Consider the following 26967-nt stretch of genomic DNA (forward strand, 5'->3'; position numbering starts at 1 on the left):
CCGTCAGGCTCTGCGCACGCGCGGTTGCACCAGGTGGCCAAAAGCGCCACCCAGAGGATCCAGGGGAGAGTGAGTGGCATTGGGAGGATCCAGGGGAGAGTGAATGCCAGTGGGAGGATCCAGGAGAGAGTGAGTACCATTGAGGTGATCCAGGGGAGGGTGCGTGCCAGTGGGAGGATCCAGGGGAGAGTGAATGCCATTGTGGGGATCCAGCGGTGGGTGAGTGCCAGTGGGAGGATCCAGGGGAGGGTGAGTCCAGTGGAAGGATCTGGGGAGAGTGAGTGCCAGTGGGAAGATCCAGGGGAGAGTGAGTGCCAGTGAGGGGATCCTGGGGACAGTGAGGGCATCCAGAGGAGAGTGAATGCCAGTGGGAAGAGCCATGGGAGAGAGTGTCAGTGGGTGGATCCAGCAGAGATTGAGTGCCAATGAGGGGATCCACTGGAGATGAGTGCCAGTGAGAGGTTCCAGGGAAGAGTGTCTGCCAGTGAAGGGATCCAGGGGAGAGCGAGTGCCTATGGTGAGTGCCAGTGAGGGGATTCAGGGGAGAGTGAGTGTCTGCAGGAGAATCCAGGAGAGTGAGTGCCAGTTAGAGCATCCAGTGGTCAGCGAGTGCCAGTGAAGTGATCAGGCAGTGAGCGAGTTCTGGTGAACAGATCCAGTGACAGGAGAGTGCCAGTGGGAAGAACTAGTGGTGGGTATGTGACAGTGAAAGCAATCCAGTGGAGACTGGGTGTCAGTGAAGGGATCCAGGGGAGAGCAAATGACAGAGTGCTAGTTAGGGAATCCAGTGGTGATTGAGTGCCAGTAAGACGACACAGTGATGATGGCAGTGCCAATGAGATGGTCTAGTGGTGGGTTAGTACCTGTGACAGGATTCAATAGTGGGGTTAGTTCTAGCAAGTGTGTCCAGCAGTGAGTTGGGTCCATGAGACAATCCAGTGGTTATCTGTCAGAGGCAGTAATGTCAGTGTCAGTGAGAGGTTCCAGTGTTGATGGTAGCATGAGTGTGAGGGTGTAGTGCTGACATCAGTGGTAGTGCGATAGATAGTGAGGTTGGTGCCAGTACAGAGTCCAGAGTCAACGTCAATCGATCATTGGTGACACCTTTGCCATTAGGAAGTCGAATGACAACATCTCACATTGTGGTAGGATCATTTTTATTTGTTGGATGTGGGCATCACTGGCTGGGCCCAGCATTTAATACGCATCCCTAGTTGACCTTGAGATGGTGGTGGTGGTGAGCTGCCTTCTTGAACCGCTGCAGTCCACCATTAGCGAGAGAATTCCAGGATTTTGATTCCAGCGCCAGTGGAGGAACGGCGATATATTTCCAAGTCGGGATGGCGAGTGGCTCGGAGAGTGACTTGAAGGGGGTGGTGTTCCCGTGTATTTGCTGACTTTGTGGGCTACTAATGAAGGCAGTACCAGTGACAGTCGGGATTACATTCGGTGGGGGGAGTAGGCTGACATAATTGCTTATAGCAATACAACTGCATTGTATGATGAAAAGGAAATCCAATGACAAGGTCTCGAATGGTATTCCCAGTAGGAAGTCCATTAATGTCAGTTCCTTTTTACTGCCAATAAGGTGAATCAGTGGTAATATTGTTGATAGTCAGGGTCTAGTGGTGACATAACCGGTGGTGGAATCCAGTGCAGTCGCAGGTAGACAGGATAGTGGTCAGTGCATTGAGTATAGGAGTTGGGATGTCGTCTTGCAGCTGTACAGGACATTGGTTAGGCCCCTTTCAGAATACTGCACTCAGTTCTGGTCTCATAATATCGTTCCGACAGCAGGGAAACTTGAAAGGGTTCGGAAAAGATTTACAACGATGTTGCCATGTTGGAGCTACAGGGAGAGGCTGTACAGGCTGGGGCTGTTTTCCCAGGAGCGTCGGAGGCTGAGGGGGTGACCTTATAGAGGTTTATACAATCATGAGGGGCGTGGATAGGATGAGTAGCCGAGGGGAGTCAAAGACTAGAGGGTTAAGGTGAGAGGGGAAAGATATAAAAGAGACCTAAGGGGTAACTTTTTCCACACAGAGGGTGGTGCGGGTATGGAATAAGTTGCCAGAGGAAGTGGTGGAGGCTGGTACAATAAGGAGAAAGTGAGGTCTGCAGGTGCTGGAGATCAGAGCTGAAAAATGTGTTGCTGGAAAAGCGCGTCCGAGGATTGGGACTGAGATAAGGTGGGGGGAGGGGAAAGGAGGAAGCTGGAGAAATCTGAGTTCATCCCTTGTGGTTGGAGGGCTCCCAGGCGGAAGATGAGGCGCTCTTCCTCCAGGCGTCGTGTTGCCATGGTCTGGCGATGGAGGCGACCAAGGACCTGCATTTCCTTAGCGGAGTGGGAAGGGGAGTTAAAGTGTTCAGCCACAGGGCAGTTGGGTTGGTTGGTGCGGGTGTCCCAGAATGACAACATATAACAGGTATCTGGAGGAGTCTATGAATAGGAAGGGTTTGGAAGGATATGGGTTGGCAAATGGCACTAGACTAATTTAGGATATCTGGTCAGCATGGATGAGTGGACCGAAGGGTCTGTTTCTGTGGCTCTAGTGAGGTCAGTATGAGCTAGGGTTTCTACTGTGGTGCCTTTCAAATAAGGTGGACCAGTTGTAATAGAGCTGGGGCATCAGTAGGGGGATCCACTGGCAGCATTAATGGGTGTAAGGGTGGGTCCAGTGACGATCATGTCATACTGGGGTTGCTAAGTGCAGTTGCAATTCTACATTATCTGCCTGTCAGCATTGTAGCTACCACAATACTGCTGTACCATCTGTGTTATATCCAACAGTAACAATAACAGAAACATTCTGGATATTTCTCTCCAATGCATTTATTACTTTCAACATTTTAGCAAAACCCCTGTACCCAAGACAACTTTTCTACTACACGCTCAATACAGCAGCTCACTTAGACGTCGACTGTATTCTGTTACAAGTGTAAAGACTTTTTTTTTGTGTGTATTTGTGTTCTTGACTGTGGACTAAAAAGGGGGAAAAGAACTGGTTAAAAAGTCAGTGATTGTGACGCTTTTTGGAAACCGAGTGATCGGACACTCGATGGAAGTGCTGTTTACACAGCTACTTGTTCAAGCTCCCCCTAGTGAGGGGAGCCGGGGACTGTCCGCAAATGGGAATGTGGCCAGAAACAAGCGGCTGATTGGTCTGTGGACCAGTCACCAGTTGGCAACGACAAAGGCCTCCTGCCAACAACAACGTGATTGGCTGAACAGTTTTGAGTGCGAGAATGTTTGGACAGAAGCAACTGTTCTTGCTCTGTGGTTAAAAAGAAAAACATCTCAAGCCCTTCGGGAGGTGCTGTAAGCTGGGACTTAATAAGTCAGAGACCTTTATAACCAGTCACCCTGTGCCAACAATGCAGAGGGTCTGGAGAAGGAAGATCTAAAAATAACGTTATTATCAGCAAAAGTGTTATTTTAATACATTTGTGGGACAGAGGCATCCCTGTCTAAACCAGCATTAGTATCCACCCTACTTGGCCAGAGGGGAGTCAGTTACATTTCTGAGAGCCTGGATTCACGTGTACAGCCGTACAACAGATTTCCTTCCCTAAAGGACATTTTTTATTTAAATAACAATGGTGTCCATTCTTCGATTCCAGATTTTTGTCTAACTGAAACTTCAGCCGCAGTGGGATTTGAACCGCTCTCCTTGGAGCACTATGGGGCCTTGGGTTACCAGCCCAGTGACAGCACCACCGCGCCACTCTCCTGCCCGTCCCCACCACAACCCTGGACTATCAAAAATCCATCCAACTCAGCCTCCAGTGCTTTCTGGGAAAAGAGAACGCCACAGTCTGATAACTCTCCAAGTATATTCCTTGTTCTAATACCCGATTCAGTAGATTATTTAACACGCCAAGTTCAGTACACTCAGTACCTCATCTACCACCCCCTGAGAAAAAGAACAGGAAATAACATCACCACAGAAAATGAGGTCAACACAGGAAATGACATCACCAACCCAAAGAAACCAAAACCTATAAACCGAAAGCAAGAATGATCAACAGTGCTTCACCTGGAGGCCCACTGAAGATGTTACCTTAGCAGGGTGACGAAACGTCTGGAAGTGAACCTTCCAGCTCAGCGAGCAAACCTAAATCCAGAATCTCAACCTGAGCTACAAATCTTCTCAAAACTCGCTAACACTCAAATCCAAGTGAGCACGATTTAGCCTGAAAATACGGAGTTTAACTCTTAAGGAGAGTTGTGAAATACACTTACGAAGTCAGTCATTAAATCATAGAATCTCTACAGTGTAGGAGCAGGCCATTCAGCCCCTCAAGTCCACACCGCCCCTCCAAAGGGCATCCGACCCAAATCCAGCCCCCTACCCGAATCCTGGGACCCTTCATTTCCCATGGATAATCCACCTCGCCTACACATTCCTGGACACTACGGGGCAATTTCCCATGGCCAATCCATCCTAACCTAACCCTTGGAGGGTGGGAGGAAACCTCAAGCTGACACGGGGAGAACGTGCAAACTCCACACAGACAGTCGCCCGAGGGTGGGATCGCCCCTGGGTCCCTGGCGCCGTGAGGCAGCAGTGTTAACCACTGAGCCACTAAGATGTAACAAAATTCAAGATAGATGGATAAAGAGATGAATGGATTTGGGAATTGACCCAAACATGACTGGATTGATGTTTACTTGAAATCAAAAAGTATTAACATGCACCAGTTGAAATGAAAAGCCTGTTTGCTTATTAGCTGCATGATTGTGAATTCAGGTAACATTTCCCATTTAATACCTTAAATAGCAGATGTCCAAACAAACAGAGACATATAAATACCAGGCACCAACACCATATCAAAGACACACTGATGATGTCACCTATCGAGGTGACAAAACAGAACACAAGCTTCTCCCATTTCCCCACATCCCCTCGGCTATCTCGGTCAAGTCTTGTTGCTCTCCGCAGTGCCTTTACACTGTAGAGACGTCCTGTTTGAAGCATTATTAGAAGCCATGGAGCAGTACTCCAAACTACTCCACTTGGGAAGAGTCAAGCTAAATCCCAGCACATTAAAACTGTAAGAGGTTCAGTCATTGAGCTGTACAGCACAGAATCAGACCCTTCTGTCCAACTCGTCCAGACATCCTAAATTAATCTAGTCCCATTTGCCAGCACTTGGCCCATATCCCTCTAAACCCTTCCTATTCATGTCCCCATCCAGATGCCTTTTAAATGTTGTCATTGTACCAGCCTCCACCACTTCCTCTGGCAGCTCATTCCACACACGCACCACCCTCCGGTCCCTTTTAAATGTTTCCCCTGAACCTATGCCCTCTGGTGCGAGACTCCCCTCCCTGGGGAAAAGAGCTTGGCTATTCATGCCCCTCTTGATTTTATAGAATCATGAACCCCTACAATGTGGAAACAGACCATTTGGCCCAACAAATCCCCATACTGACCCTCCGGAGAGTAACCCACCCAGACCCATTCCCCGAATCTATTACTCTACATTTACCACTAACTAATGCACCTCACCTGAGAAAAAGTACAGGAAATGACATCACTATAGGAAATGTCGTCACCACCGGACATGACATCACCAACCCAAAGAATCCCAAACATATAAATAGAAAGCAGGAAACACAAGCAGTGCTTTGTCTGGAGGCTCACTAAAGATGTTACCCAGTATGGTGACGAAACGTCTGAAAACGAACCTTTCAGCTCAGCGAGCAAACCTACACCCAGGACCTCAACCTGAGCTACAAACCTCTTCTCAAAACTCACTAGCACCTAACGTATACATCCCTGAACACTATGGGCAACGTAGCGTGGCCAATTCACCTAACCTGCATATCCGTGGATATAAACCTCTATAAGGTCACCCCTCGGCCTCCGATGCTCCAGGGAAAATAGCCCCAGCCTGTTTAGCCTCTTTCTGTAGCTCAAACCCTCCGACATCCTTGGAAATATTTTCTGAACCCTTTCATGTTTAACAACATCTTTCCTATAGCAGGGAGACCAGAACTGATCTAACAACTTAAATACAGCACCTAATAAACATCAAACCAGCAAATACTATATACCAGAAATACCACAATGTCCAAAAAGTCTGTTAAGGGTGTGAGTGAAATGGCTCTCTGGCAATAAGTTTATTCAAGTTAATACTGGAGGGATTTATGATGTAAATAAAGTATAACAGTCATTGTGTTTATATTACTTAGTGTGTTTTTTACATTAATTATATGGATCTCTTGACCAACAGGAACATTTGATCATCTGCTACACTCCTAGTGCTGGTTAATGAAACGTTTGGTGTAGGTGTGGGGGATTTTAGCTCTGAAGAAAGGTTGGGTTTGTTTTCACTGGAAGGCAGGAGGTTGAGGGGGCAATCTGACAGAAGTTTATAAGATTGAGATGGCACGGATAGAGTGGAGGCTTCAAAATACTCAATGATCCATTCCACATCCACCATCACGGGGTGTGGAGTCCCAAAGTCACACAACCGTCTGAAATAAATTACTCCCCCACAGGCCAGTAGAGTCAGGTTGTAGAGCGGGGCTGGGTCCTTGGCCGGGGGGGGGGGGGAGGGGGGTGTTGAAGTGGACCGCCACAGGGCCGTGGCTTGGTTGGTGCAGGTGTCCCAGAGATGACCCCTGAACTATATCTCAAAATACTCAATGATCCATTCCACATCCACCATCACGGGGTGTGGAGACCCAAAGTCACACAACCGTCTGAAATAAATTACTCCCCCACAGGCCAGTAGAGTCAGGTTGTAGAGAGGAGCTGGATCCTCCAAAACCATCAGCAAGGCCGGTTCAGGGAGAGTCGGGCAGCTCAGAAACAGACCCTTTGGCCCAACCAGTCCGTGCCCACCATAATCCCAAACTAAACTAGTCCCAGCTGCCTGCTCCTGGCCCATATCCCTCCAAACCCTTTCCTATTCATGTCCTTATCCAAATGTCTTTTAAATGTTGTAACTGTGCCCACATCCACCACTTCCTCAGGAAGTTGATCCCATACACGAACCACCCTGTATAAAAAAAAAATGCCCCCATTGTGTATTTTTTAAAAATCTCTCTCCTCCCATCTTAAAAACTTGTCGAAATCCCCCAACGTAGAGAAAAGACACCTACTGTTAACTCTATCTATAGCATCCAAGGAGCAGGAGAATCGACGTTTCGGGCATCAGCCCCCCTTCAGGAAGGGCTCATGCCCGAAACATCGATTCTCCTGCTCCTTGGATGCTGCCTGACCTGCTGCGCTTTTCCAGCAACACATTTTCAGCTCGGATCTCCAGCATCTGCAGTCCTCACTTTCTCCTAACTCTATCTATGCCCAATTTATAAACCTCTACGTTGGTCACCTCTCAACCTACTACGCTCCAGTGAAAAAAAGTTTCTTCATAACTCAAACCTGCCATACCCAGCAACATCCCGGTAAATCTCTTCTGAGCCCTCACCAGCTTAATAATATCATTCCTATAGCAGGGCCACCAGAATTAGCAGAGACCCCCCACCGCCACCCCAGCAACTGCGATTCTTACGGTTGAGACCGGAAGGCAAATTCAGATCAAGTGAACCCTTTGTTGACATGATTTCACTTTTCCAAGGATCATGTTTGGTATTTGTTTCTGATTCAATGCTTTACCCTTTGAAGAAATGAACAGCCCTACTGTCTGAAGTTTACCTCCAGGTTCCCCAACTAGACAGCGAAGGCCACAGTCAAATTTCTACATCGTCCGAGATCGCCGAAGACTTGGCGATTTGTCACCGTCGAGATCGGAGCCATAACTCAAACTGAGTGACCGAAAGCACAAACAAGTTCAAACGGTGGGCCGGTTCAGACGGCCTCACTCAAAAGCTGCGGAACCGCTCCGACGATCAGTCGGGGAAAATCTTCCCACAGCTCCCCATCAGCCTCCCGGCGGTCCCTTGGGAAAATGCTGGTGGTGGGCACCACACGGGAGCAGAGTTGGACTTTGTCACGAGGTGCCAGAGGGTCGAGGCTGTCCAGCTGGCACCCCACTTGGGTCCGAGCGTCAAGAACGACCACTCGGCGCTGGTGGGACGGTCTCGTCGCCGGTGCGAGGGGCCGAGGGATGGTGGGAAAGTGAAGAGGGGCAGAATAAAGTCTGTGGATTCACAGGCAGGTGTTCAGAGAAAGCGGCAGACCGAAGAACGCGACGCGCAGTCAGTACACGTACGGGAAGATGCGGTAGGGAACCCGTTTGCAGTATTCGTTCCAGGCAGAGCCGTACTTCCGCCGACACTGGTGCTCATCCCTGGCCTCGCGGTGGATCAACAAGACGGTGAAATAGATAACGTAGAAATACGGGAGAACGTGTGCCAAGCCTGTGTGTGGGGGGAGGGGTGAGGGGTGGAGAAGAAACACAGGGACGTCACATCTCAGGGAATCGCAGGAACTCTTGAACCATATGCAAGCATCTCAACAACTTGCCGCAAGATCATCTCTGCCCGGCACCATTAAAGGTGGCGGGCGGGCACAGCACAGCACCGAAGCCAACCTCCCATCCACGGACTCCGTTCACACTTCCCGTTGCCGTGAAAAGGCTGCCATTACCATCAAAGTCCCCTCCTACCCCGGCAATGCTCTCCCACAGCCTCTTCCATCAGGCAGGAGATACAGAAGCTTAAACACCAGCACCAACAGGTTCAGGAACAGCTTCTTCCCGGCTGGTATTATCTGGCGAATGGACCTCTCTAGTTTCAAATGATGTCGATCTGTCTTGGTGCACCTCCCATGCAGCGAAACCTGTCCACCTCACACTGTCTGAGCACCCTATGATCTGCGTTCGCTGTGATCTGGCTGGACTGCTCGCGAAACAAAACTTTTCACTGTGCGTAGCTGCACGTGACGACAATAAGTCAAATCAAATTCTATGCCTCACCCTCTCCAGCCCAGCAAGGCTTAGGATCATGACATCACAGAAAATCAGCATTCTAGCCGAGTTTAATCAGAACCCCCAGGCCAGGGAATCGATCCTTCCTGATCTAACAATCGGACTCATTACCACCCCAGCTTTACAAAAAGCTCAGCAGAGAGGGAAGGGGGTAAAAACAAAAGGAACTTTACACTGACAGGGCAATCAGGAGTCGAGGCATTACCCCCTCCTGTTTCACCCCAGGACCCGGATTGTAGAGTTTCCTAATGCATCTGCCCTTCAACACTGCTGCCCCACAGCGCCAGAGACCAAGGTTCGATTCCACCCACGGACAACTGGTCTGTGTCAACTTTGCATGTTCTGCCCACGGGTTTCCTCTGGGTGCTTCGGTTTCTTCTCAGTCCAGGGATGTGCAGGTTAGGGTGGATTGGCCGTGCTAAATTGTCCCATAGTGCCCAGGGATGTGCAGGTTAGAGTGGATTAGCCGTGCTACATTGTCCCATAGTGCCCAGGGATGTGCAGGTTGGGGTGGATTGGCCATGCTAAATTGTCCCACAGTGTCTAGGGATGTACAGGTTAGGGTGGATTGGCCGTGCTACATTGTCCCATAGTGCCCAGGGATGTGCAGGTTAGGGTGGATTGGCCGTGCTAAATTGTCCCATAGTGCCCAGGGATGTGCAGGTTCGGGTGGATTGGCCATGCTATATTGTCCCATCTTGCCCGGGGTTGTGCAGGTTAGGGTGGATTAGCCGTGCTAAATTGTCCCATAGTGCCCAGGGATGTGCAGGTTAGGGTGGATTGGCCGTGGGGAAATGCAGTCACAGGGATGGGGATGGGCTGCTCTTCAGAGGGTCGGTGAAAACTCAATGGACCGAAGGGTCTCTATCTGCACTGTGGGGTCTCTGTGATTTTAACTGCCTCTCCACGTACACCTCCAGTCGGGGAAAAAGAAAATGACGGAACGGGTGGCCAGGTTAGCATCTCCGCGGGGGGTGCGGTCCACGGAGGACCTCTGATCTAATGTTACAAAGCCCCTCGCCATCCCACCCCCTCATATTCCACGGTTTCTTCCGAACCAGCAGCAGTCCCAAAGATTGACAGGAAAGGGGGAGGCGGAGGTGGGGGGGGGGGGAGCGCCATCAATTCAACAGGCCGAGCGCGCCCATACGTTCCCTCGACATCCGCTCGCGCGTTAACATCCCCCTGCCGTGGGGCTGGCCAATTCCTGCCTTTGACCGGCACGATTGAACGGACCCACCCCCTCGACGTGCCCCCACCCAGGACTCACCACAGGGCAGGGACCAGGCCAGAGCCATGATCAGATCTCCAAGGTAGTTCGGATGACGCACTAGGCCCCACCAGCCCGATACCAGAAGCTGTCTCCCGGTTGCCGTGGGGATCGTCTCCAGTGCTGAAAGGGGTTAGGACGGGGGAAGGAAGATACAAACGTGAATTTAAGCTCACCGAGCGACAGAAACAACCCAACTAGGCCCCAAACCCTCGCTCCTCTTCACTAAAAGCAACACCTCGCTTTTTTATTTGTGAAGTTCTCACCCTTCTTGATAAACCCTGGGGATCGTCTCCAGTGCTGAAAGGGGTTAGGACGGGGGAAGGAAGATACAAACGTGAATTTAAGCTCACCGAGCGACAGAAACAACCCAACGCCCCGGCCCCAAACCCTCGCCCCTCTTCACTAAAAGCAACACCTCGCTTTTTTATTTATGAAGTTCTCACCCTTCTTGATAAACCCCTCAAGTTTTCTGGCGTCTCCTTTGCACTGACCATTTTCCTTTGGGGTAGCTCATGGGGTAGGAGGGTGTGGGGGGGGGTGGGTAGAAGCCCACTTTGCCTGGGATCTGGCACAGAGCCCAACATAGCAGACTTTTCAGACTGCCGCCATCTTGAATGAGCCCTTTGGCGTCTCCTTATCCCTCGAGCCTCCTACAACCACCCAAGGGGGAGCTACACAAGTTCAGGTCTCTGAAACCATACAGCACAGAAACAGACCCTTCGGCCCAACCAGTCCATGCTGACCCATAATCCCAAACTAAACTAGCTCCACCTGCCTGCTCCTGGTCCATGTCCCTCCAAACCCTTTTGTGGGATATAGGTAGTGTTACTTCTGCAAGCATAATTGCTTATGCTTGCAGAAGCATTATACACCAGTGTATAATGGCTTCAGCAAAGAGCTGAGTTAGCTAAAACGTGCAAACAAGATTGAAGACGATGTAAAGGGATACATAGTTTCTTCTGAGTTAGCTAAAACGTGCATACAAGAATGGAGCGTGCCTGCAAACAATGGAAGATGTTACAGACAAATAGATAAGTTGAAAAAGAACATCAAGATATTCCAAGCTCAGCAAGTTTCCCTCATGTCAGCACTGAGGTGAGCCAAGTTACTTATAGTGGGGGATTCGCCCAGCTTGGAGTAGGGGGAGAAGTCAACAAGGACAGAGCGCACAGCTAGGCAGGGGCAGACCACAATAAGGAATGTTGGTAGGCTCAAAGACCAATAAGGTAAACGGGGAAGTACCGAGAATTAAACCGTATAAATTGTGGAGTAATTTGTGGATCGGGGTGGCTAATTGCTACCCCTTCTTGCAAGAACGTTTCAATAAAATTCGCTGCTTCAGGATTTGACTCGGACTGAAATTTATTATGCTGTGAGCTCTGTTTCGCACACTTTCCTATTCATGTCCTTAGGAGGAAGGGAGGACTGCAGATGCTGGAGACCAGGTGCTGCAAAAGCGCAGCAGGCCAGGCAGCATCCGAGGAGCAGGAGAGTCGACGTTTCGGGCGTAAGCCCTTCTTCAGGAATCCTTATTCATGTCCTTGTCCAAATGTCTTTTAAAACATTGTAACTGTACCCACAATCCACCACTTCCTATGTAAGATCATTCCATACGTGAACATTTGTCCCCCCATGTCCATTTTAGATCTGTCTCCTTTCACCTGTGTCCCCTCATCTTGAAATTCCCCACCCTAGGAACCATTCACTTTAGCTATGCCCCTCATGATTTTATACACCTCTATAAGTTCTCCTTCAGCCTCCTACGTCCAGCCTCTCCTCATGACTCAAACCCTTCATTCCCGGCAACATCCTGGTAAATCTCTTCAGAACCCTTTCCAGCTTAATATCCTTCCTGTAACTGGAGAATTCTCTCTCAAGAGTTACATTCATCTAAGTTGCACTCAGAGGGTGGTGAGTATGTGAGATGATCTGCCAAAGGAAGTGGTGGAGGCTGGTACAATTACAGCATTTAAAAGGCATCTGCATGGGCACGTGAATAGGAAGGGTTTAGAGGGATATGGGCCAAATGCTGGCAAATGGGACCTGATTAGTTTAGGATATCTGGTCGGCGTGGACGAGTTAGACCAAAGGGTCTGTTTCCGTGCTGTATGACCCCACACTATTGAATATAAATAGTCCCTGTGAACCATCGTTCCTTCTAGAATGCAATATGTTCTTTCAGGATCTATGACTCCACAGACAGTCCATGAACCCTCTGCCCTATCAGGGACTGTATCCCAACATTATGCGAGGGAGCGCTGGTAGGTACAGGTTTTCACAGTCAACCAACAAATTCCAGAAATATGGCCATTGAGCATTCTAACCCAGTCTATCCCCCCAGTGAAAGATCAGGAGATCAAAGTCATACTGGGTTGGTTCAGATTACTTAAGAGTCATGCAGTATTGAAACAGACCCTTCGGTCCAACCCGTCCATACCGACCAGATATCCTAAACCAATCTAGTCCCATTTGCCAGCACTTGGCCCATATCTATTCATATGCCCATCCAGATGCCTTCTAAATGTTGTCATTGTACCAGCCTCCACCACCTTCCTCTGGCAGCTCATTCCATTCACATACCACCCTCTGTGTGAAAACGTTGCCTCTCAGGTCCCTTTTATATCTTTCCCCTCTCACCCTAAACTTTTGTCCTCTAGTTCTGAACTTCACCACCCTGGGGAAAAGACCATGTCTCTTCAGCCTATCCATGCCCCTCATGGTTTTACAAACCTCTATAAAGGTCACGCCTCAGCCTCCGATGCTCCAGGGAAAACAGCCCCAGCCTGTTCAACGTCTCCCTGTAGCTCAAACCCTTCATGCGTGGCAACATCCTTATAAATCCTTTTCTGAACCCTTTCAACTATCACAACATCTTTCCCTATAGCAGGAGACCAGAACTGAATGCAGTAATCCAAAAGTGGTCTAACCAATGTCCTGCACAGCTCCAACATGACCTCCCAACTCCCTATACTCAATGCACTGACCAGTGAACGCCTTCTTCACTTGGGGCCCCCTTACGGGTACATAGGAGAACAGCACATTACATACCCGCCACTTTCGGATCATTAGGGTTCCTGCGGAAAGTGTTTTTCTGAGAGTTCGCGCTACGAAATATGAAATATCCAAGAGCTGAAACATAATTGAAAGAACAAGCAGCATTATTATAGTCCGCAGGGAGAGCAGAACAGTGGAATAATTGCTCCAAAAGTACAGGTTACCACTGGGCAAGTCTCCAGTAGATCATTCGGGCTCTCCAGATTAGATTACTTACAGTGTGGAAACAGGCCCTTCGGCCCAACAGGTCCACACCGACCCGCCGAAACGTAACCCACCCAGACCCATTCCCCTACATTTACCCCTTCACCTAACACTACGGGCAATTTAGCATGGCCAATCCACCCTGACCTGCACGTTTTTGGACTGTGGGAGGAAACCGGAGCACCCGGAGGAAACTCACGCAGACATGGGGAGAATGTACAAACTCCACACAGTCAGTCGCCCGAGGCGGGAATTGAACCCGGGTCTCTGGCACTGTGAGGCAGCAGTGCTAGCCACTGTGCCACCCATAATCATTGCTGGAAACTTATTCAAGCAGAGACTCCGAAAACAGTGCATTTCTCTTCCTAAACCCTACCTCCTCCCCCGGTCCAGTCTATTTCTCTTGTTAAGACTCTCAAGAGTTCCCTCTCACCCCCTGCTCTCAGTCAATCCTTTTTCGCTGGCTCAGCGTCAATTTCTGATTTCTTGTAGGCTATGCTGAAAAAGACATTTGCAAGAATACCAGTTTAAGGGGGGAAACCAACATTTATCTTATAACCCCAATTCATGCTCTCATGTACCTCCTCCTCAGGTGTACAAATAATTAGTAACAGAAAACTTGTATGTTGCTGAAGCAGGATATTTAAAACCAAAGTTGTCAGGACAGTTCACAAGAATACCAATTTGCGGGAGAAACCAATATTGATTTTACATCCCCAACTCAGACACTGTTGTACACGGCCTCACATATACAAATATTTATCAAGTTCTGTGCTACCAAATGACGAACAGTTAACGGGAGGGGGGGGGGGGGGGGAAGAGTGATAGAAAAGGAAATTACGAGGGTCCACAGTTCAGCACCCTCCCCTCTCACCGCAACATTTTTCTGGCATCAAGAGTATTCACAGGATGAGAATGTCACTAGCTAGGCCAGCATGGCCCCATCCCTAATTGCCAAGAGGGCAATTAAGAGTCAACCCCATCGCTGTGGCCTTGGAGGCACACGAAGGCCCAGAGCAGGTAAGGGGGTTTCCTTTACGACAATGCTGCTCCTTTAACCAGGTTTATGTTGGCCGTGGAGAAAGGGAGGGCTGCAGGTCAGAGTCGAGAGTGAGGCGCTGGAAAAGCACAGCAGGTCAGGCAGCATCCGAGGAGCAGGAGAATCGACGTTCCGAGCAATAAGCCCTTCATCTGGAATGTTGTCCTTGGTTTATTTATGCCCCCCACTCAAAGAGGGGTCATAAAGGCAGAGGTTCCAATGTGTCTGGAAATAACTACCTGAAAACAATGGCAGGGAAGTGGCCAGTTCTCCCAGTTCCATTTGTTTTCTCCTAATTGGGTTTAGTTTTAGCTGAGGACCTGGAGAAGCAGCTACAGTGAAAAGAGGTTCCGCGTTTCAACAGGGGAATTAGCTGGGCTCTCTCTCTGAATCCTCTCCTGCCTGAGAGAACCTATGCTTGAATTTACCTTCTGCTAAGGGGCATGTTTGTGGGATGTTGCAGGGTTTGAAACAGCTTAGTTAAGTTGCGATATTGGTGTCAGTTGGGTTACTAAATAAATTAGGTCATTCCAAGTTATGGGCGGCACAATGGGTTAAGCACTGCTGCCTCACAGCACCAGGGTCCCAGGCTCGATTCCAGCCTTGGGCGACTGTCTGTGTGGAGTTTGCACATTCTCCCTGTATCTGCGTGGGGTTTCCTCCCACAGTCCAAAGATGTGCAGGTTAGGGTGGATTGGCCGTGCTAAATTGTCCCCTAGTGCCCAGGGATGTGCAGATTTGGGTGGAGTGGCCATGCTAAATTGTCCCATAGTGCTTAGGGATATGCAGGTTAGGGTGGATTGGCCGTGCTAAATTGTCCCATAGTGCCCAGTGATGTGCAGGTTAGGGTGGATTGGCCGTGCTAAATTGTCCCATAGTGCCCAGTGATGTGCAGGTTAGGGTGGATTGGCCGTGCTAAATTGTCCCATAGTGCCCAGGGATGTGCAGGTTAGGGTGGATTGGCCGTTCTAAATTGTCCCATAGTGTTAGGTCAATTGGTCAGAGGGAAATAGGTCTGGGTGGGTTACTCTTCGGAGGGTCGGTGTGGACTGGTCGGGCCGAAGGGCCTGTTTCCACACTGTAGGGAATCTAATCTAATCTAAATGGTTTTCTTTCGTTCGCATTTCATCCCTTAATGTTTAAACAAATTCTGTTCTGCTTAAAGCAGAGTGGTCAGATCAGCTGAATAACTCCTAGAATATCCACTTTACATCTGCCAAATAAAAGCAAGGGTCTGGACCGCCTCCTTGAGTCGTCTGGCCAGGTCCATTAACACCTCCCCTACAGGACATGAATGAACCAGATGGGTTTTTTCAACAATTGATTCATGGTAGTCATTCAACTCTTAGTTCCAGATTTTCGTTAATCAAATTTAAATTCCACGCTTCTGCTGTGGTGGGATTCAAACCCAGGTCCCCGTCAGATTACCGGGGTTTCCCCATTAAGAGTTGAGTGTGTGGTGCTGGAAAAGCACAGCAGGTCAGGCAGCATCCGAGGAGCGGGAGGATCGACGTTTCGGGCAAAAGTCCTCCAAGAGGAATGTCGTCCTTGCTTTGTTTTTATTCCCCCCCCCCCCCGCTCTCCCCAAACTCAAAGAGGGGTCATAAAGGCAGAGGTTCTAATGTGTCTGGAAATATCTACTGGAAAACAATGGCAGGGAAGTGGCCGGTTCTCCCAGTTCGGGCTTTTTCGCCCGAAACGTCGACTCTCCTGCTCCTCGGATGCTGTCTGACCGGCTGTGCTTTTCCAGCACCACACCCTCGGCTCTGACCTCCAGCATCCGCAGTCCCTCACTTTCACCTCTCTGGATGAAGACTCCGGTGATAATAGCACTAGGCCGTTGCCGCCTCCCAATGGGTTTACAGGACTATTGGACTCGGTGAAGCAGAACCAGCCAGTGTGTCGATCACTGCCTGCAGCGGTGAAGAGAAGGATGTTAAACGGGGCGGGGGGAAGTTGGGGGGGCGGGGGGGGGGTGGAAGAAGAGAGCAGGAGGTGGGAGATCGTAACCTGCACTTACCGTTCAGGAGGATGATGCCCGCCGCGGTGGCCAGCGCCAGCTCCTGGGGGTGACCGACCAGGAAGTGTGCCTGCAGACTGTACGTAAACGGGACCCACGCCAAGTCTCCAAATGCCAGCATGAAACCGAAGCCATCGTTCACAATGTCCATGGTGGTCAGGACCGCCTCCTGCAGACAACCATTGGGAAACCAAGAGAAACAGTAGGTTCATTCATCCCCACAGAAGACTGCGCGGGCCAGGCCGTTGAGTATATGCAAGACCGAGATAGATAGGTTCTTGAGCATCAAGGGTTACGGGGAGAATGGGGTTGAGAAACTTACCAGCCATGACTGAACGGCAGAGCAGGCCCGATGGGCTGAATGGCCTAATTTCCATTCCTGTGTCTATGGTCTAAGGTAGGCCCAGCCCCTCAAAGGCCATATCAGTCACAAACCTCAACCCTGCAGCATTACTTTGGCCTCAGCTTAACCTTGGGGAGTTCCAACTTGCCTGAAAACTCACTTTGCGTGATTTCTTTTTTGTATTTATTCATTCACGGCTGTCGCTGGCCGGGCCCAGTATCTGTTGCCCCGTCCCTAATTGCCCAGAGGTGTAGTTAAGAGTCAACTGCATCGCTATAGGGTCTGGAGTCACGTGTAGGCCCGGACCAGGTAGGAATGGCAGTTTCCTTCCATAAAGGAAACCAGATGGGGTCTTTTTTCTGACAATCAGCAATGGATCCACAGCCATCATTAAACTCCTAATTCCAGATTTTTATTGAATTCACATTCCCACCACCTGCTGTGGTGGGATTCGAACCTGGGTCCCCAGAACGTTACCTGGCTCTCTGGGTTAACAGTCCAGTAATACTACCGCTAGGCCGTCGACTCCCCCAAGCCTTTTCCTCCCAAGGATTTTCAGCAAGGGTTCCATTTCGGTCTCTGGACAATATCATTTTAGGAACCATTCAGTCCCTTCTGCTCAATGAGATCACAGCCTACGCGCATAGTCTCCCTCAATCCATCTCATTTCCCGCTCTCTTACAGTCCTCCACCAACAGGGATCCATTTATCTAAGCCTCAGAATCCTCAATCGACTCCCCAGGTCTGAAAGGGTAGTGTCCTGGGTTTCCACGACGACAACCTCCATTTGCTTAAAATCTCCCTTCTCGAATGTCGCTGGCCCCAATGTCCCCTTCGCTGGCTTGATGTCAAACTTTGATCTCGATAATGCTCCCTGGGGGCACTTAACTAAAGTTAAAGGCGAGTTACAGAGTCATAGAGGTGTACAGCACAAGGAACAGACCCTTCAGTTCCAACCTGTTCCATGCCAACCACATATCCTATCCTAATCTAGTCCCATTTGCCAGCACCCGGCCCGTATCCCTCCAAACCCTTCCTATTCATGTCTCTATCGAGATGCCTTTTAAATGCTGTCATTGTACCAGCCTCCACCACTTCCTCTGGCAGCTCATTCCACACCCTCTGTGTGAAAAAGTTGCCCCTTGGGTCCCTTTCATCCTAAACCCTCTAGTTCCGGACTCCCCCACCCCCAGGGAAAAAAGCACTGACTATTCACCCTCGCCATGCCCCTCATGGTTTTATAATATGGAGATGCCGGTGTTGGACTGTATATAAAGTTAAAAAAAATCACACAACACCAGGTTATAATCCAACAGATTTAATTGGACCCCTCATGGTTTTATAATATGGAGATGCCGGTGTTGGACTGGGGTGTATATAAAGTTTAAAACAAAAATCACACAACACCAGGTTATAATCCAACAGATTTAATTGGAAGCACTAGCTTTCGGAGCGACGCTCCCTCATCAGGTTGTTCAACAGTAAACCCCACAACCATCTGATGAAGGAGCGTCGCTCCGAAAGCTAGTGCTTCCAATTAATGTTGGACTATAACCTGGTATTGTATGATTTTATATGTTCTCGTAACGAAGGTAACCCCCCCCCACTTCTGATCGGGGTCCTACCTGGTTAAAGAATGGGGAGTTACGGGGTCAAACTTTCCACCCTGGGCTCTGTTACTGAGCGAAGGAGAAAGTGAGGTCTGCAGATGCTGGAGATCAGAGCTGAAAATGTGTTGCTGGAAAAGCGCAGCAGGTCAGGCAGCATCCAGGGAGCAGGAGAATCGACGTTTCGGGCATAAGCCCTTCTTCAGGACTGAGTCCTGAAGGGCTTATGCCCGAAACGTCGATTCTCCTGCTCCCTGGATGCTGCCTGACCTGCTGCGCTTTTCCAGCAACACATTTTCAGCTCTGTTACTGAGCGAGTCAAGATGGAGGACAGGCGAAACAGAGCTAACGAGCAGTCGACAAGAAAAAGGAACCAGTCGCAAGGCAGAGCGGACCAGAGCAGACCTTCCAGGCTCCAGGAGGAGACACCGAAACTCTAACAGCAATCCAAGACAAAGGTTTTACGGAACAGGGCCAGTCTGCCCATCTTGCATGCACTATCCCAAAGAAAACAACGAACTCAGTCTCAACTTCCCTCCCAGCTCTTGGCCCGTGGCCCTAAGCTGGTACAATTGCAATATTTAAAAGGCATCTGGATGGGTATATGAATAGGAAGGGTTTGGAGGGATATGGGTTGGGTGCTGGCAGATAGGATTAGATTGGGTTGGGATATCTGGTTGGCATGGACCGAAGGGTCTGCTTCCATGCTGTACATCTCTGACTCCAAGTACATCCCATTGCATCCTCCAAATGTGATGAGAGATTGGGGGGGGTGGATCCTGGCTCTACCACCTTGTCTGGCAGGAAGCTCCCCAGCTCCAGCCCACCAACCTCCCCCCCCCGCCCTAAATAATTTGGTCACCGTTCCTTTCTAACCCCTCCCACCCATCAGACGAACGCAGACCCTGCTCACCTCGTGCCAGAGGGCGTCGACGACGTACAGGAGCTGGAAGGCGTTGACGAGAATCATGGCCAGGGATGGGCTCCCTCGCAGCTCTGATTCCTTCACCAGCATTGCCAGGTTGATGAGCAGCTGGAAAGGAGGGCAGGAGGTCAGCACCGATCACATGGAGGGGGCCTGAACAAGATCCTCCTGCATTTCTCCTCTCTCCCCCCCCCCCCCCTCAAGGGACCGCAGTCCCCCTTCCCCAAACCGAAGGAAACTTGAAAGGGCTCCGAAAAGATTTACGAGAATGTTGCTGGGGTTGGAGGGTTTGAGCTGTAGGGAGAGGCTGGATAGGCCCGGGGCCGTTTTCTCTGGAGTGTTGGAGGCTGAGGGGTGACTGCATAGAAGTTTATAAAATAATGAGGGGCATGGATAGGATAAATAGACATGGTCTTTTCCCTGGGGTGGGGGAATCCAGAAATGGAGGGCATAGGTTTAGGGTGAGAGGGGAAAGATATAAAAGGGACCCAAGGGGCAAATTTTTCACCCAGAGGGTGGTGCATGTATGGAATGAGCTGCCAGAGGGAGTGGTGGAGGCTGGTACAATGATAACATTTAAAAGGCATCTGGATGGGGACATGAATAGGAAGGGTTTGGAGGGATATGGGCCAAGTGCCTCTTTCCATGCTGTACATCTCTATGACTCTTTCAGGTGAGAGCTGTCACATTCTGACTGGCTGATACATAGGATAACAAAAAGACATGAAATTGATACTAGTCCCAACCCTCACTTGTCCCGCAGGAGCCTCTTGGCATTGTGAAACCACCAGCGTAAATAATACAGTTGCGAAGACTGAAGGGATTCATGAAATATGTGAACAGTAGGAGATGCAACGCAGGACCCCTGGGCTATTTAAAATCCGCCACACTTAACCAAAAACAGAGCAGAGGACACCGTTCTGTCTGCTGTAAAATCACTGCCGTCACAGGACATTAAACACACCAGATGCTGAGTGAGGAACAGATGCTCAGGGAGGAGGTAACGCCTCAAAGCAGCACAAGTCCAGCTTAATTGAGAGACTTGGGTTACATCTCGCGTATAGTAACCACAACAACACGCTGTCTGCTTAATCCCCGGCTCAGGGGAAGGGAATTATTGGAAAACTGAGCCTCCCCTTGACACACAGCAATGCAACTGCAGGGTGTTCAGTAGGTGACGCAGACAAAACTTTTATCAGGATGCTAGAGGGTCTGAGCCGTAAGTAGATGCTGGACAAACTCGGGTCATTTTCTCTGGAGGTCGAGGGGAGACTTGATAGAAGGCAATAACATTATGAGAGGCATAGAGAGGGTTGATGGTCAGAATCCTTTTTGCCAAATGTCAACCACCAGGGGGCATGCATTTGAGGTGAGAGGGGGGAGTTCAAAGGAGATGTGAAGGGCAAGTTATTTTTGAAAACACAGGACTCTGGAACATTCTGCCAGGGGTAGTGATGTGGAGGCAGATACGATAGGGACATTTAAGGAACTTTTAGATAAACACATGAGTACACAAGGAGGGAAATGGACAGGCAGAAGGGATTAGTTTAATTTGGTGTCAAGTTTGGCACAGCATTGTGGGCCACCAAGTCTTGAAGTTCTAGGCGGCACAGTGGCTCGGTGGTTAGCACTGCTGCCTCACAACACCAGGGACCAAGGTTCGATTCCAGACTCAGGCGACTGTCTGTGTGGAGTTTGCATCTCTTCCCCCGTATCCCACCCCCCCCTCCCCCGTGCCCTCCGCGTGAGGTTTCCTCCGGGTGCTCCGGCTTCCTCCCACAGTCCAAAAGGTGAAGAGTGCTACGGAATGACTGGTGCACAGGGCCCTGCCGCAGCTGGAGGGTGGTGGGGGAGGAGGAAGAGCAGGCGACATTGGGGGCAGGGGAGGAGTCAGATCTGCGCGCCCACTCACCCAGCCGATCAAGCCGGGCCGCAGCTCGCAAAAGTACTTCAGGTCAAAGCTCCCGATCCGAGGGTTCAGCTCATGGCCAATGAAGAAGTCATAGACTGGATTACCTGAGACGGGAAAGGTCGGGGAAATCAGCACCTTCCTCTGTCCCCACTCCTTCCTTCTTTCCTCCCCCTCGCACAACCGCAGCCCCCCACCCTGCAACCCTCCCACCCCCCCCATCGCAAAACCCGCTTTGTTTGGCAGCAGCGGCACCCGTCAACCCCCATCCACCATTTGGCCCATCCCCAACAAATGGAGTCTGCCGCTGGCTCGGCGAATATAGTTGCGGCAGAGTTAGAAAGATGGCTGGCCAGTGTTGCAAAGTTGGGTTGAGTACTTGTAGATCGGGAGGCAGGAAGTTAGAATTTCAGTGTTCGTAAAATTGTATAACGGGGAAAGCCTTGCGTGGTCCCTTTAGAAGATGGTGTGCTTTTTTCCCCCCGTGCTTAGGGATTTAATATGGATCTCAGAGAAGCAGCACGAAAATTCGCAAGGACACAGAGAGCACCCAAACTGTATCGAAAGGCTACACAGTTAGCAGGCCAAGCAGCAGTCTTTACCAAGACAACAGGCTTTTAAATTCAGTCAATTTACACCAGGCAACATAGATAGTAAAAACTTATTAAATTTAAATCTGATGGTTTTGACAACAGAGTATTCCTGTTGTAGAAATATTGATACATCATCATGGGTATAAAAGAAGGGGGCAGCTGGATAAAGACGCCAGAGCAAGCGGTCATCCTCCAGAGCCAACAGCGCTCAAGACAGAATCGCTGGCTCCCACAGCCTCATCTATGTCTTAGAAAATGCATCATCCAAATAACAACAGTGCCAACAGCACAGCTAGTTAATATTCCCGATAGAAGACTCGACGGAGAAGGCACAGAACATTCCGGAAGACACGTAACCTGGCTGTAATTTCGAGACACTAAACTTTGATATATTATTTTAAAATGAGGGGGACTTGTATTTATTGGAACAGCATACTTGCTTTACTTGGGAATAGTTAGGAGATAGAAGGGATTTATCCAGTTTGTTAATAGTTTAGTTAATCTGTTCACTGTTAGATAAATAAATCTCTACTTATTGATTTTAAAGTGAGTGTCAGGGATTCGTTTTAAGTAACAGGTAGAAATTGCTGAAATGCAGGTCCCACCACTTTCCGCACCCTTTTACAGATTATAGGGCGCTTTGGGTTTAGCTCCCTGAAAGGGGTCAGCCTCTGCTTTATAGCAACAAGCAAAAAGGAGCCACCAAAAGGAAATCAAGGAAGTGGGGACAGCACTGTAAATGGAAATCTCGGATCGTGTACGGAACGAGCTGCCAGAGGATGTGGTGGAGGCTGGTACAACTGCAACACTCAAGAGGCATCTGGATGGGGATATGAACAGGAAGGGTTTGGAGGGATACGGGCCGGGCGCTGGCAGGTGGGACTAGATTGGGTTGGGATGTCTGGTCGGCGTGGAAGGGTTGGACCGAAGGGTCTGTTTCCGTGCTGCACATCTCTATGACTATGACGGGGTGCACGACCTGGCAGCCCCTGGTAATGACTTGACTTATTATTGTCCCAAGATATCTTGTTTTGGATACCATCCAGACAAATCTTAACAACATCAGGGTAATGGAGCAGAATGCAGAATATAGTGTTACAGCTACACAGAAGGTGCAGAGAAAGATCAACTCTAATATGTCAGAGGCCCATTCAGGAGTCTGATAACAGCGGGGAAGAAGCTGTTCTTGAATCTGTTGGTATGTGTGTCTAGGCTTTTGTATCTCCTGCCCAATGGAAGAGGGTATAATGGGGGTGAGAGGGGTCTTTGACGAGGCAGTGTCGACGGGCGTTGGGGGAACAATCTGGGCTGGGCTACAATGTTGGGAGCGGATGGATCCGTGTAGAGTGAGCATAAGGGAGCAGGCAGGCACAGCGGCCGACACTCCCAATCCTGACGTGTCGCGAGTCACCTACCTGAGTTTCCGCCAGGAGCCAGCGCCGACTCGGGCACACAGAGCGAGCGGGCGTACAGGAGGAGGGCCAGCACAAATGACAAGATGGCAGCTGCCACTGCCAGACCCACGCAGCCATCGTAGATGGCGCTCAGCCGCAGGACCCCAGAGGCCACTCCAGCCACAACTAGGACGGAGGTGATGGCAAAGGCCTGGAACCCTGCGAGGGAGAGAGAGGTCCGCAGGGAGTGAGTGAGAGTGAGCAGCAGGGAGCGAGAGAGAGCCGCAGGGAGCGAGAGTGAGCCGCAGGGAGCGAGCCACAGAGAACCAGAGAGAGCCAGAGAGCCAGTTAACGAGAGAGACAGTTAACGAGAGAGACAGTTAACGAGAGAGACAGTTAACGAGAGAGACAGTTAACGAGAGAGTGAACACAAGGGGGAGGGGGAGAGAGAGTATTAATGCAAGAGCGAGAGGGGCAGTCATGGACACAGCATATACACAACTCAACTGACAGACCCTCCCCCCAACCACCACCGCAACTGCCTGGGGAACCCCCAGTCATCACTTTCCCTCCCCCAGTCAGTCTGGCAAACATTCATTGTCCCATTCATCTTATTCATCTCCATTAGGTCCCCTGTCAACATGAACCCCTGCCTATCTCAGCCTTGTAACTAGCTCTGACTCTCCAAGCCTGGAGAGCGTCCTAATAAATATCCTCTGTACCCTTTCCAGGGAAACCACGTCCAATCGTGCAACACGGTGACTGGACTGCACACAGTACTCCCGCCGTGGCCAAACCAGTGTTTTGGACAGCGTCAGCATCAACGCCATGCTCTTGTACTCCGTGCTTGGGCTAATAAAAGGCAAGAATTACGTAGTGACTGGAACTAGGTGGATTGCATTGACTATGAGATCCCTGATTGGTGTGGGTTAACAGCCCCAATCAGGGAGCTCTGGCTGATAGATATAAACAGGACATTGGCACTGCTTGTCACTGGCGAAAAGAAAAAAAAGAAAAAAAGAAAAAAAAAGAACAAAAAAAATATAAGCAGGAGATAAGGGCATTGCTTGTCACTAGCTACTTGGATGTTTCCTTTCTCCCTGGTGGTGGAAATTGAATAGAGATTTGTACACTTGTTGTCTTTTCACTGTGATCACACCTGCGCACATACACACACCATGGGAGCTGAGGAAAATATAAACACTACCGCAGTTAGGCCGTCGTGTGGTGGTAAGAAAAAAAAAGAAAATATATACTTATCTAGATATAAATATAAAAAGATTACGCTCCAAAAGAAAAAAAAATAAACAGGACATTACACAGCACTGCCCTTTGATGTGAAGGGCAGTGCTTGTCACTGGCCACCCGGGTGTTTTCCTATCTTCCTGGTGGTGGAAATTGAATAAAGATTCGTGCACTTTGTGTCTCACACCTGCACACACACACCATGGGTGCTGGGGGAAAAAGAAATAAGCAGTTAGGCGGTAGTGTGGGGTTTAAAAAGAAAAAAAAACAATAGAGGGGATCCATCCCTGCCCCCCACTTCACTAAAAAAAATATAAACAGAGGATTTCACACAGCATTGCCCTTAAAAAAATAAAGAAAAAATAAAATAAAATAAACAGGACATTTAGAGAGACTCCTCCGTCTGGACTGGACACGCACATGTCAATCAAAGGGGGGACTTGGTGACAGGATCCCAGTCGCCATTTCACCTTCTTAAGCACTGGGTCTAGCTGCCCCGCTCCCTTCAGGAAGCTGAACACACCGTGTTCCTTCAAATCTTCCAGCACGTTCCATTCATTGTATAGCCTCTTGCCTTGCACACCCTCCCCAAGCGCATTACCGCCCACTTTCCTACTTTGATTTTAGTTGCGGGGTGAGGGTGTTGCTGGCTAGGCCCAGCATTTAATGCCCAGAGGGATAGTACAGAGTCAGCCCCATCGCTCTGGGTCTGGAGTCACGTGTAGGCCCAGACCAGTTAAGGAAGGCAGTTTCCTTCCCTAAAGGGACATTAGTGAACCAATTGGGTTTTTCCCGACAATAGATTGATGGCCACCATTAGATTCTTAATTCCTAATTTTTACCGAAGGCAATTCCTACCACATGCTCTGGCAGGTTTCGAACCCGGGTCCCCCAGAACGTCTCCTGGGTCTCTGGATTAACAGGCCATCGTCTCCACTTGCCAGCACTCTGGCCGGTCCACAGACAACCTCATGTAACCTCCAGCCACCCTCTTCATTATTTACCACACCAATGTTTAGTGTGCCCTCGGCAAATCATAGCCCCTACGTTTAAGTCATAGAGATGTACACCATGGACACAGACCCTTCAGTCCAAACTGTCCATACCAACCAGATATCCTAACCTAATCTAGTCCCATTTGCCAGCACTTGGCCCATATCCCTCTAAACCCTTCCTATTCATGTCCCCATCCAGATGCCTTTTAAATGTTGTCATTGTATCACCCTCCACCACTTCCTCTGGCAGCTCATTCCATACGTGCAACACCCTCTGTGTGAAAAAGTTGCCCCTCAGGTTCCTTTAAACCTTCCCCCTCTCAGCCTAAACCCATACCTTCTAAATCTGGACACCCACCCCAGGGAAAACACCTTGTCTATTTATCCTATCCGTGCCCCTCATGATTTTATAAACCTCTATAAGGTGGCAACATCCTTGTAAATCTTTTCTGAACCCTTTCAAGTTTCACAACATCCTTGCGATAGGAAGACCAGAATTGCACACAATATTCCAACAGTGGCCTAACCAATGTCCTGTACAGCCGCAACATGACATCCCAACTGCTGTACTCAATACTCTCAGAATTACTTAATTATTACAGGGAGGGTCTCATCCCCGTGCCTGCAGGGGCTAGCGAGGGGGCTGCCTCCTATCCTCCAACCAGCTTCTCTGTACGCGGCCTGCCTTGGCACCGCTCTGAGGGAGAGCCTGTGATCTGGTGCTGATCCCTGAGGATCCACCCCCCCATTGCAGGCAGGGCAGACAGATCAGTTCCTGAATCCCTAACTCTCCGGCAGACCCTCGCTATCCAAGGTGCTCTCCACGGGCTCGCTAAAGACGTGTAGTAGGCCCCGACGGACAAACCGTCAGACACACCAAATACAGCAAAAGGGTAAACTGCTGAAGAAAGGAAAGAGTACCATTAATGCGATAGGAGAGTCTGGTGCCATCTCGGAGAGGCATGCCTTCTGTGACCTGCAGAGACAGAACAGGAAGCGGGTTTAGACAGAGGAGGGTCTATAACCACCAGCAGAGGTAGGTCAGGCCAAAAGGCCTAGCCCTATCTATAGTGCATGTGACACACACCCCCACAATTTGATTTACTATCGTCACATAGAATCCCTGCAGTGTGGAAATAGGTCACTCGGCCCACTGAGTCCACACTGACCCTGCACAAGCATCCTGCTCTCTCCCTGTAACCTGGCATTTCCCACGGCCAATCCACCCTAACCTGCACATCCCTGGGCACTATGGGACAATTTAGCACAGCCAATCCAGGGGTGTGCAGGTTAGGGTGGATTGGCCATGCTAAATTGTCCCATAGTGTCCAGGGATGTGCAGGTTAGGGTGGATTGGCCGTGCTAAATTGTCCCATAGTGCCCAGGGATGTGCAGGTTAGGGTGGATTGGTCGTGCTAAATTGTCCCATAGTGCCCAGGGATGTGCAGGTTAGGGTGGATTGGCC

General features: G+C 49.8%; 1 protein-coding gene across 2 annotated transcripts; it reads right to left on the reverse strand.

Moving 5' to 3' along the window:
* Positions 1 to 7394: 7394 nt before the first annotated feature.
* tm7sf2 (transmembrane 7 superfamily member 2) lies at positions 7395 to 26517 on the reverse strand. 2 transcript variants are annotated; one of them, XM_043682718.1, is made up of 8 exons: positions 26424 to 26517; positions 23284 to 23481; positions 21279 to 21382; positions 19355 to 19474; positions 16492 to 16660; positions 13223 to 13303; positions 10172 to 10294; positions 7395 to 8332 (listed from the first exon to the last, which is right to left on the reverse strand). In XM_043682718.1, the coding sequence occupies exons 1-8, from the start codon at positions 26464 to 26466 to the stop codon at positions 8172 to 8174; spliced, it is 999 nt and encodes a 332-aa protein (XP_043538653.1). In that variant the 5' UTR covers positions 26467 to 26517; the 3' UTR covers positions 7395 to 8171. The 2 variants fall into 2 exon arrangements, with proteins under 2 accessions (XP_043538653.1, XP_043538654.1); XM_043682719.1 differs by lacking the exon at positions 19355 to 19474.
* Between the last annotated feature and the right edge of the window lie 450 nt (positions 26518 to 26967).

Source organism: Chiloscyllium plagiosum, chromosome 45 (assembly GCF_004010195.1).
Source record: "Chiloscyllium plagiosum isolate BGI_BamShark_2017 chromosome 45, ASM401019v2, whole genome shotgun sequence".
NCBI lineage: Eukaryota > Metazoa > Chordata > Chondrichthyes > Orectolobiformes > Hemiscylliidae > Chiloscyllium > Chiloscyllium plagiosum.

What these genes read in the sequence shown, in the direction of transcription:
- tm7sf2 (XM_043682718.1), bottom strand. Translation starts at nt 26,466, where the DNA reads ATGCCTCTCCGAGATGGCACCAGACTCTCCTATCGCATTAATG. An exon ending in GGCCCGGCTTGATCGGCTGG is followed by an intron (nt 19,475 to 21,278) that starts GTGAGTGGGCGC and finishes CCTCCTTTCCAG; the next exon opens with CTGCTCATCAACCTGGCAAT. An exon ending in TCGACGCCCTCTGGCACGAG is followed by an intron (nt 16,661 to 19,354) that starts GTGAGCAGGGTC and finishes GGTTGTCTGCAG; the next exon opens with GAGGCGGTCCTGACCACCAT.